The following is a 12,420-nucleotide window of genomic DNA, read 5'->3' on the forward strand; positions in this document are numbered from 1 at the left end:
GAAGACAATCTCCTTTATAAAGATACCCGTGTATGCTGTGCCTTTCACCAAAGGTTTTGTTCCAAAGAAAACAGCTCTTTTAAATTAAATGTTTAATATTGAGAATTTAGTGAACTAAAATAAAAAACCCTAGGTTTATTTACATTAACTTCATAACACAAGGCATTTGTTCAGCAATGGTCATTCTAAAAAAAAAAATTCCCCCACTTTAAATGCAGATACACAGATCAACATCACAGTTATTCTTGTGGTTGTTATAAAAACCTCAGCCTCTCTGAAATAATGGTTCAAACAGTAAATAAACTTCAACAAAACCAGCTCATTTTTACATCCATAAACACACTTTATAATGCCTTGCAGGCATAACAACTACATTAATCTCCCTCAAAAAGAAGTGTTTCACAGCTAAACATTTTCCACATTTTCTTCTCCCCCCTGCTCCTTTTTCTTTTTTATTAATATGTATCTGGTGCAGTACAGAAGAAAACAAATTCGAATGCTTAGCTTGGATCAATAAAATGACTAAATACAAAATTTCAGTCGAGTGCTTTAAAGCAAGAACAGTGATCTGAGACCTAAAAGAACACAGCACAAAACTCTGTGCAACCTCTGTAAACTAATATGAAATACCAGTCAGCATATTTTCATTTTTATAAAGCGGTGAACCAACAGAAATAATATGTAGTCAAAATTATACTTCGATACTTAATGCTCAAAGGAGATAACGTGCTGGGCTTCATCACCACTGTTCCTTAGAGCTACATTAAAATTAGAGCAAAAGTTTTATTAAAAGCAAAAATCATCCGAGTAATCATAAAACATACTTACCAAATTTTTTATTAGAGGCATATTATATTAAGCATACATCAAAAATACAGGGTGCAACTACACAAAATAAGCTCAGCTCACAAGCCTCAAAAATAAAACACTAAAGAGAACAAGAGAACAATCAGGTATAAAATCTGCTCTACACAAATTTCTGAACAGTCTCTTACAAAACTCTACTGTGACAGCATCCGGCCACAGTCTTTGGTGGAATATTAGTATACCTTAGAGCATTAAAAAAATAATTCATTGCTTTCTACATGCTAGCATATAAATAACAATGCTTACACCTGCAGAAAAGCTTTGAGTTTTGTTTTTTTTTTGGGTTGGTTTTTGTTTTTTATGTAAGGTTTTGCAGAATAAAAAGTGTTACTCGGGATTCTTAACTCAGCCCTTCAGTTTCTAATGCCTTCTGTCACTAAAGCACCAGAGAACGTGACTTAACACCTATTGCCTGGGGTTCTTCTCTCTCCACTTCCAATAAGTAAAAATGGACTTTTGTTATAAAAATGTTTTTGATGTTTTGCTTCTTCTAGGTTTTGCTTAAAATGGCAATTTGAAATCCATCAGCCTATTCTTGGAACTCACTGTGAACTATGATTCATTCTGATTATTTTCCTGGGTTTATTCATGCATTCTTTGAAAGAACTGAATTCTAGGTAAGCCAAAGTTTCTTTCACAAACCGCACAAGACAAACTGAGGCATTTGCCATACTTGAGGAAGTGCCAAGTGACTGTAAAATCACCGAGCATATTCTATTAATTACAAGAGCTTTTCATTAAATGCAAATAAAGAACATGTGTGGCATGTGACTTCCTTGAAAATACAAAGTTATATAAACAAAGGTGAAGTTGTTATTCAAGCACATATTGTAAATGTCTTCAGAAGGGAAACAGTGATTCTGGTGTGGATACCAAGAACCAACCTTAAGTTACTTTTTTTGGTAAGGTAAACTTCAGGTAAAATGTCTTTCTAAATTCAAAGAATGGTGGCACAGAATAACTACCAATGGCTGGATGGGAAACAAAACGAAACAACAAAAAAAAACTTTTACATCACTCAGAAAGCAAAATATTGAGTTATGTACACTGATCACATTCAAATAGCTCAGAATGCAGTCAGTGTTAATTGATCTTCTGGAGTGACATCAGTCAAAAGCACCAATTTAACTTAGCTCTAGGAAACCCACTGAATACACGACAGTAATTTTCATCGTTATGCAACCACCTGCAGCGTTCAAACAGCAAATTACTTCAGATAGGAAAACCGCAATGGATTCTTAGATTTTCTCCTTCACAGAATAACATGTCACTGCTTTCACGATACATTTTATTTGCCTATTTAAAGTTATCCCATGGTCTTGCTAGAACAACCTAGTTCTCTCTAATCTCTCCCTTTGGAAGCGCTGATATTTCATATGTGGGTGATATTTCATTTGTGGGTCTATGGCCTAACATTACTGTTTTAAGGGATATGGATTCTCTACATGGATTGAAATAAATAAGAGTTTACATATTAAATATCTAAGAATACATATGTACTTTTGTCAAATACTCAGGTTTTTTAATTTTTGATTTTCCAAACTTTCTCAACAGTAGCTTTCAAACTATACATTTTTCATCCACATTTGTATTATTAAAATGGTAAACATTTTAAAAATTTAATTGCATAATAAAAGACAAATGTGAGGACATTCCGAGCAAGTACCATACAACTGGCTCCACCTGAAGGTAATGCTTTCCAACACCACATATCAGATTGTTATTCAAAATAATCAATTGGCATGTAAAAATTAATATTCAGATTAAAAATAGTACAGGTTTCTCTTGGTTTATATGAACACAGGAACTCCTTCAGTAACATATACACCAAGTTCTACAGCTGGTTTAGAACTCTGCAATACGCTTTTTGGGATGCTGTGTTTTATAATCATTCATGCCTACAAGCATGAAGACACTAGACCTGTTCATACTACCTCAAATTAAAAAATTCACTACAACACTTAAAGATCAGAAGAATACTGCAACTTATTGTTCTCAGCTTTTTCACTTGTTTCTTATTTGGAGTTCTTTAAGCAGCAGATCTTGGAGAGCTGTGACTATGTAAGCCGTTCCACTTTTCTTTCTAAAAAGCTTCTAAACCTGCATGAGGAAAATTAAGAAGCACTTTAACATCTGATTCATATAGCTTTTTAAGAGTTTGAAGCGATTTTTGAGATGATGAGATGTGGTTTATTTAGAAGTTCCAACAACGACCTGAATGGTCTCTAAATTTTAATACTGTTGCTAATTAGACCCATTTAGCAGCTAAGCTAGTTAACCTAAAAGGACAGAGCAGACTTCAGTAGCATGCTGATGGCCCAGAAAAATATCTTTATATAATCTGGAAAAGTTGGCGCATCTAACCACAATATACGGCTACAAAAATATGCTTATGCATAGGCACTTGCTTATTTCAAAAATTTACTTAAGTGTCAAATTCACAATTTTGAAATGAAATAATTTCTGGAATCTGCTAATAAATCTTTTTTTTTTTTTTTTTTTTTTTTTTTAAAAAGGTGGGAAGACTATGCCCAAAGTTTCAAGCTGAGCAATAAAATTATTCACAAAGACAAAATTTTGTTGCAAATATTTACTCAAAAAGTAATAATTTACAGCAGTGCTTTAACAGCTGTTCAAAACATTTAACATTCATTAGAAATAAGACTAAGTCAAAAGCACATTCTGAATATTTCAAATGGAGCAATGAAGTCCTAAGAGCAAGCTACTGTTAGTCAGTTGCATTCCTATACCTAGCTGCTAGCTATAAAGAAAAAAAAAAAAAACACCCAAAACCAGCAGCTATCTTTCTGTACATAACAAACTACAAAAGTCCTGAAATCAAACTGTACACTCCTATGCTCTCGTGTCCTTTTTGTAACAGTTAGCAAGTAGCAGCTGCAAAATGGCAGAACGTATGCCAGCTGGTATTTCCAGTTTGGGGTTCTCCTTCTTTCTGCTTAAAACAATTTTTACATTAAACCATACTTTGGTTTGACTTACAGACCATTCCTATGGGTCTACTACTAAGAATATTTAAAACAATGGTAAAAGCCTAACAGCTACAGTACTTTCAGCAGTATGTCCTACTTTATACAATTATGCTCGGTATTTCTGCACAGCCTGCACATTGAAAACCCCACAAATATATATATTTTGTCATAATATTTCCACTTTCACTGAAAGTTTATTAAGGTAAGCTTACAGTCTGGCAGGATTACACCTGTACAGAGGTGCATAGATTCATATAATTCTGTTTACATGCTTTTACAGACAGGAATGTGACACCAAATCCAAAGGGTTACGTTTACCCAATTTATCAGTAGACCAACAACCATTGCTACAAGTGTGCTCCACTTCAGCATCAGAACTGAATTCATACTGAATCCCACCATTTCACTTAAGGATTTTTAAAAATCTTGTCTTGACTAGCAAATCACTTTATGTGAGATTAAAAAAATAGAATTTACTCCTCCTTTCAAATGTTGGTTTATTAAGATATACCACACAGAAGAGACAGGCAGACAAATTGAAATGTGTTATCTTTCATAAACTTAGTTAAATCAGTTGTACATACATGTACATGCTACCTTCATATGCAAAGTTTCCCTGCTGTGCCTCTTTCTCGCTCTCAAAAAACCCTACAAGCAACCATGAGCACACTTGTCAGGAATGGTCCACGGTGTTCCTACCATTAGTTATAATAAACAATAAAATGAACACAATTTCAGCTTGTTTCATTTTCGTCTGTCTTGTTTACAGTTGTTTCCATTCTGCTGGGACTGCTTTCTTTAGAAGTCTCGTCTGTTCGTTCAGAGGGTCGTTCAGCTTTCTTTGATGAAGGTGCAACATTACCTTTCTGAAGAATTTCAGTCGCTTCATGCTCTAGCACCTCTGATGGAGTCAAAGGCTCCAAATGAATACTGCCTTGTTCACTAATGTCTGAACTAACGGATTCAGGTTCATTTCTTTTTCTCAAGAACTGCTCAAAACTAACATCTTCGCCCAACGTTAGTTTTAAGTCCTTTGCGTTCATTGCTGAAAGTGTAGTTTCATCCAAGTTTTGTACTTTAGTCTGGTCAGTCAAGACACCATCATCTGAACTTTGGCAAGTTTTCAACTCGCTTTCACCATGAATACATTTTTGTTCTTTGTCTACTAATTGTTTGTTACTATCTGAATCACAACATGCTCCTTTCTCATGCAAAGAATTCTTGGAGCTATTGTCATGGAGTTCCAAATCGGGAACATTTTTTGTATCTGAGAATGATGAGTTGTCTTCATTCTTTTCAACCGATGCAACTTTTTTAGCTTGATTTCTATTGCATTCTTTTGTTTCCTCTGAAGACTCATGCTCTTGTTTGCTGAAAAAACAAAACATGTTATTTTTATAACAGCTAAAATAAAGCAACACATGGCTGTGCTCTGCAAAGTGACACTTTGCAGATTTTGGTATTGCAGATTTCCTATTTGGTATTTCCATAGCAAGATGGGCTGAATTTAACAAGTGCATTTTTCTTAACCATTTACAAACTCAGCCTTAGGACTCTTCAATTCTTGCATTTCATCTCCAGAAATGAAAGTTGTTCCCCTTCTATGATGTAGAACTTTTCAAAATACACCATTAAGTTCCCCTTTGATGCAGATGTCGATACAGCTACTTGGGAATTTCTGTTGATGATGTACAAATAAAAGAAGCCAGTTCGGACCTTTATATTGCCAAATTAACTCTGCAGTACTAATGGCAGTCAGGAGAAAAAGGAATAGTTGGAAATCAACATTAATTTAAATCTAAAATTTAGTGGAGCAGCTAGAAATTTGAGAATTCATTGAAAAAGTAAATCTGTGAGGACCATTTTTCAGAGTAAAACTGCATGTTGATTAAAAATAGGAAGGAACAGTACTGACATACAAGTAAGAATGAGAATCTTATTATACAATAAGATCTAAAACACAGTGTATGAACTTTTATACAAAGTAGCTGCAGTTTAAGTCTCGTATTATCTTAATAAAGCCACATGCAGTCCTCTAAGGTTATTAGGGAGGGGGGAGAATAAAATTCTCCAAAGAGACTGAACTGTGTATTTCAGATGCCACCTCTACCCATAAAAGAAAGCATCTAGTCACATGCTATACACAATTTGCTTATGTGTTTATATTATAAGAGCCAAAATCCTAAATTCTACTCTGATATTTCTTTTTATTTGTTACAGGAACCACTGGCTTCTCTCATTATTTTAATGAGGAGCTCTATTTTTGCTGTGAAGATTTAAGTTTGGTAAAAACATCATTCTAAACCCATTCAATTTTTTTTTTCTGAATGAGAAGTAGTTCTAATTACCTTAAATAGTGATGTTGATAGACAAAAAACCACAAACAAACAAAAAAGAGAAGGATTGGAGGGGAGATGAAAGAATGAGTTTGATTTCAGATATAAATTCTACATAGGAAGTGAAATTAGGAGCAAGTACATCTCCCAGTTTAACTTTTGAATCTGAAACTTGAAAATAGCCTCTGAGCAGTGACACGCAGATAAGAGATGCAACAGATAGTATCATCAAGTATCTTATTAATCAAAAAATAATTCGTACTTTATTTCTTCACGTAGTTTTAAACATGATTTGAAGTCACTTCTGACTAAACCCACCTTTAACACTGGATGAGCAACAGACAGTTCAAAGACTTTTACAAGGAATAACCAACTACCTGTTATTAAGTTTTTGCAATGTATTTTCACACTGAGAAGTCTAACCATGTTTTCCTACTGATGTAGGAAGTTGAAACAATTCATGTGGTTCACCTAGATGCCAGGTGATGCTGAGCTGCACAGAAAATGGTTAGTCTGGTCCAGGTGCTACATACTGCAAACATCCATAAGTCTGTTTTCAAGCTTTACTGTCACTTAAGGAGGGTAATTCGGAAATATTCTATTTCCTACTTAGAATTTATAACACGGGAATATTTTGAGCAGGGATAGGAGACTACAGAAATACTGTTGAACTGTGAAATCTCATTGGCCACAAAATAATAATTTTCACCGTTTCACCAGTTTTTCTTCATAATAAGGAACTAACTCAAGGGACAGGTCAACCTTTATTAAATTACAATTTGCAATTACAGATTTGCTACCACTGCCAGACAAAGGTGTGTTTTTTTCTTTTCATTTATTGTACTAAAACAATAAACTACAATTGCCAATAGACTTTCATAGCCAAATTCTTGTCCTCCCTCCCAAACTCCTAGAAAAAGTGGAAAAAGCGTAATATTTGAGAGAAAACACAAGCCTAGGTTCAAGCACAGGCATCACCACTCAGAACCACATAACATCCATGGCTAACATAATTAGCCTTACTTCACCTGTTCCTAATTACTGTACCTATTCCAGCAAAACACTTAGCTATACAGAGCCTTAAATTCTAGTAAATATTTAGAAATGCATTCATATGAAAATCCAGTCAACTGTTTATGGGAGTGTATGTAGCTCATATACATGAGCTACTTTAGCTACTACTTTTCAGCGAGCAGCCTGAGGGCAAGGAGTAGTTGCAGAGTTAATTAAGCACAATATTATGCTTTACCTGGCCAGATTTGAACACAGGTATGAAAAAAAAAAAAAAGGTTTTAAATAAAGGGATGACTAATACCTCATCAGCACACACAACAGTGTTTCCACACTGTGAATCCTATATGGCTTACATGTATGTACACACACATTTCACACTGAGAAATTCCTCAAAAGGACAAATCTCCCTTAACGTCTGAAGGGAACCCATCACAAACTCCCTCACCTTCTAGTAATCAACCCCCAGCTTTGACCAAACCAAGTCTCACTACAACTCATTTTTGGTGAAGCATGGGAGGTGGGGGGATGGGGAGGAAGAAAAATCTTTACATATTTATTTCTCATGCAGAAAAAAAGCTGTCTCTTACCAATAAAACAGAGTATAAAAACCAATTGAACAAATTTTTGCACAGCAATAACCATCACGGAAACAAATATCCAGAAAAGAGTGATATTTTACTGCTAGACACATCAGTAAGCTCATTTAAATTGACCAGTTCTTCAACGAAATGATTTACCTCTGCTGAGAACTGCTGATGAATAAGCAAAACTCAGCAGCTGTGACGCACTAAAACCCGCAATAAAAAAAAAATTATATGGGATTTCAAGAGAATATTCTGTTAGTAGCTGAAAAAGAACAGCTTTCTAACTAATATTTGAATGAAATGCTCTACTGTACCTGCAAACACTGGTTACAGTGTAAGAACACTAGAATTTCAGAAATCAAGAATACCTGGAAAATGTGAGAACTGTATATAGAAACTATACACAGTATATAGAAACAAGAATTTCAGTGATTGGAATACAAAATCTGACTGTTCTTTAATAAATCAGTGAATTGAAGTTTCTAAAGCATTACATCAACCATGGCTAGAGAGTATCGATTCTGGGCTATACTAAGGAATTAGCTGGTATATGCCTGTATGAAGCATGGCTTTAGAATAAGACTAGTGGGGACTAGTGGAAGAGACAGCTTTAAGAACAAGAGATGAACCTACTAAGTGAAAACGCACACACATACCAAGCTAGAGATGGCTAGAAATGAAGAGGATTTTTTTTCTTTTTTTCTCATTGTATAGAAAATGTAAGATCTGGGGGTCAAGTGAGGCTGAGGGAAGTTCAGCTCTGCATGTGTGTGTGTTTTGTTTTGAAATCCTACTAAGCTTGAAGTTTTTTGCTGCAATTTGCTACGCATATTCACTTCATATTATTTAGATTATTAGTATTTTTTTATATTAAGCTTTTAAAAACATTCAGGAAAAAATATTGCAATAAAGAAAATCATACAACTTCAGAACAGAAGTATGAAGTGACACACATCTGCATACATGGTAGTTGCATGCAGACCCTCAGTGTGTGGGCTGTACTTAGAGGTAACAAAATCAGTACCGTGGTTACATTCACATTAACATGTTGGTATGAAACAACAGCATGGTTTTGAGGCAAATTCCTTGACTGCTCCCACATACTGGCTTGGTTTACAGAACTGCTCTGGTGTATGGAAGGTGAGGAAACTGAATTGGAAGCTCTGATCCATGAGAGCACCAACCATGCTCCAGCTCCTAGTGGAGTCCTCAAGAACCCACCCAAGAGCGGCTGTTTCACACAGCTCTGAACTATGTGCACAGCACGGGCATTCTGTCCCGGGAACACAAGACTGGTCCTTCAAACCACAAATAATGCCTTCAGACCACAAGGCAAAGATGTAGGTTTCTCAGAACCAACTGCTTTGATCTACTCGTCTGCTCCTACAAGACTGATTACTTGTTAATACCAACATAGCTATGTTGGCTTAAAAATTGAAAAAATGTGTTTGAGGACTGAACACCTCTGGCACTAGAGCTACAATACTCTAGATGTCTGTGTAGAGGTCATAAAAATCAACAAACGTATCAAATGAATAGTTTTAGCAGGAAACACAGAACAGGTTTATAAATTAAAGTGACTTTTATCTACCTAAACACAAGGATAGGAGAATGTAGCACATAATATTCAATTAGAATTACAACGACTGTTGACCGATCTGTAAATTAAAGATGAAGTTATGTTCTAATACCTGAACCTTTTTATAGCCTCAATTCTTCAGTATGCATTTTAAATGAAAGTAAAATTTCAAATGATTTGCCTCACTGCATGAGACTATAACAAAGAAAAAAAAACACAACCCTTTCTAAAAAGAGAAGTAACCTACAGAGACTCTGAAAGCAGACAGTTTTCCTTTTTATTTTTAAAGCACTCTAAGTGCACCTATAAAAAATAACCGTAGTTGTGTTTTGACTATGCTTTTCAAGGTTAAATTTGCATCAACAACTGTGAAAGACTACTAATTGGCAGAAGAGATTTCAGGCCACAGGACCTGAAGTAGTAATTTAGATTGATTACATGATGTATAAGTCTGCCCGCACTGCATGCCCAAAGCAATGTATTAGATCTCAGTTATTTTCCCAGACTAACGTTAAAAATCCACAATTTCAATTATTTTACATAGATCGGTAATTGGTACAGTTACCCAACAAATTAAAGTTAATAATTTTGTTGAGTGTGCTTTCTACAAATGACATGGGTCATGACACTGAATGAATCCCCATGAACTAACATGTTGGGCTGTATGCTAAAATTGCTTCCAGTTTTCCTGGAGATACTGTTAATTCATACACAGTACTACACAAAATGCTTCTTTTAACACTTGATACAATCTATGTCTTGTTTTATGAATTTTGACTAATTTGCAGTTTAAGCATTACTAAGAACACATTTTGACATTTAGAACCTAAATTCTAAATGCCTTGTTGAGTGAATACATTATGACCGCTGTTCAAAAATCTTTATTGCAGAAAATATACATTATGAAAATATCATTTAAAATACTTCCACCCAATTACCTGAGAAATAACACAGCATGTGTTATTTTGTGTACTTGAATTTCAAGATGTAGCTGATCATTATATTTACCTTTTAAATGTTGGTGTTTCTGTTTTTCCTTCAGATAAACTAGGTCTTGAATTTTTCTGTAATAATTAATGATACTTCTTTTATTTTACATCCGTGACCAATTGATTACAATAAAGTTGTAGAAACAAATTTACACCAACCTTCTCATACATCTCCTAGGTAGTAGAGATTGAGCATGGATCATAACAAAGTTGTTTGCAAACAGTCTTCCAAGTTAAAAAACAAAAAAAAACAAAAAAAAACAAACAAACAAAAAAAAAAAAAAACATAAAAAAGCATAGCAGAACTTTAAAGCAACTCTTGTAGCCTTTCTTCATGTACATCATTTCAATTACACCCTACTGAATAAGATCTGGAGAGTTAAGTCCTAACAGTGCTTTATTTGGTGGTTAAAAAAACAAAAACAAACAAACAAACAAACAAAACCACTAAATTTGTGTTGCTAAAAAGCCAAGGGAAAAGCAAGAAAGAGAAAGTTGAGGTTAGTATATTTTTATAAGCTTTAGGCAGTGTTTTACCCTACAGATGCTGATACACTGATTTTAAAAGGAAGATTCTTATCAAAACTCTTATAATGGAAGAGACATTTGAGTCTAATGTAAGTTACTGAATGAAATACTTTCTCAGCTCTGAACAACATGAACAAAGTTGTGTTGTTGCTTTTTTAAACTAATTTTTAAAATGACAGAAGGTAAAAGTGACTGAAGACTGCCACTGAGAAAAGGTCAAAGCAGTTTTATAGAAACTTCAATACAACAGGGCATTCTGCTCATATTCTCTTACTCTCATTACAGAAAAAAATACTTAAGTGACAAAATTAAGTTGTTAATTTTTTTGGTCTAACTTTTTAACTATTAAGTGAATTCTGGTTTTACAATAAGAGGTTCCTATATGTAAACTCTTATATATTTAAAAAATGCATAATTAGTTTTATATATTATTAGTATACTTCTCCCCACAGAGATGGTGTATTTTATTTCAATGAAGACGAATTATTCAGCTAATATTTTGAAGTTGTATGTTAAACTTAATCTTATTCTGTCTTCCAAAATACCCTTTACAATACTTCTATCATATTTTTTTACATTCCTGTCCTACAAAACTCATACGATCCATAATAAGAAACACTTTTCAACTTCAAATTATTGTACTCTCTGTGCCCTTCCCTACATCTTGGAGATTATTGATCTGTATTCCTCTAGCTGGCCTACCACAGAACCTCCTTCTCTGCACATCATCCTCCTCTGCTCTGCCCAAGAAACTCTGAAGAAAGGAAGATTTCTTGGCTTAACTCTCTGAATTTTATACACTATATTCTAAACAACCCGAATCATCAATTTATATTTTTGGTTCTTCAGCACCCTGCTTGTTCTTTGACCTCCTGCTACCTATTCCCACAGGCCAGGGTGCACACTGCACTTCCGCTGACTCCACATGACAGAGGAAAAAATGATGACCATAGTTAATGCAGTTACTGGCAGATCCTGACGGGGTTGGTGAATAAAATGTCAAGCACCAGCATGCAACAAAACAGCAAGCACTCCATGGGATCTTGGAAAAAAATAACCAGAAGATCCCCAGTGAAAGGCAGCTCACCTTTCTGAGAGGTCCTGGTTCAGACTTCATGTCCAACCTGAGATCTAACAGCAAAGTGCCTGTTTTGTCTGTATTCTCCACCTTCTCCAACCAGGACTATGGTGGTTTTCCATGCCTTTTTTTCATCCTTTTTTATTGTATTTTTTAATGCAAACCAAAATTATGGACCATAATTTTGTGGAGGAAGAAATACAGATTTCATAAATACGTGGTCCCCATTGAGCCTGCAGGAAATGCATTCCAAACATTGTATGTGATGCAAAAGTATGAAAGATGGAAAGTAAAGGCAAAACACATCTAAAGTGGTAATGGAATCTGTGGACAGAAACGATGCTACTATTTGTGTTTCAGAATTCTTTTGCTTAACAGCACTGAATAAAGATGGACAGACTTATCACACTGCTACATAATCTTGGCTTCGGATACAAAACTCTGATACAAACCTT

At 34.7% G+C, this 12,420-nt stretch overlaps 1 protein-coding gene across 5 annotated transcripts in view; it reads right to left on the reverse strand.

Moving 5' to 3' along the window:
• Window positions 1-1,133: 1,133 nt before the first annotated feature.
• ZNF280D (zinc finger protein 280D) overlaps window positions 1,134-12,420 on the reverse strand; it is a 51,431-nt gene continuing 40,144 nt past the window's right edge. For 3 of the 5 annotated variants that reach the window (XM_082769189.1, XM_082769190.1, XM_082769188.1), the window contains one exon: window positions 1,134-5,228. In XM_082769189.1, the coding sequence (XP_082625315.1) occupies window positions 4,592-5,228 (637 nt within the window). In that variant the 3' untranslated portion in view covers window positions 1,134-4,591. Of the gene's footprint in view, window positions 5,229-10,392; window positions 10,435-12,420 lie in introns of those variants that run through there. The other 2 variants (XR_014318257.1, XR_014318258.1) reach the window with 2 other exon arrangements.

The sequence above is a fragment of the Aythya marila genome (genome assembly GCF_965140915.1).
Source record: "Aythya marila genome assembly, chromosome: 11".
Lineage (NCBI taxonomy): Eukaryota > Metazoa > Chordata > Aves > Anseriformes > Anatidae > Aythya > Aythya marila.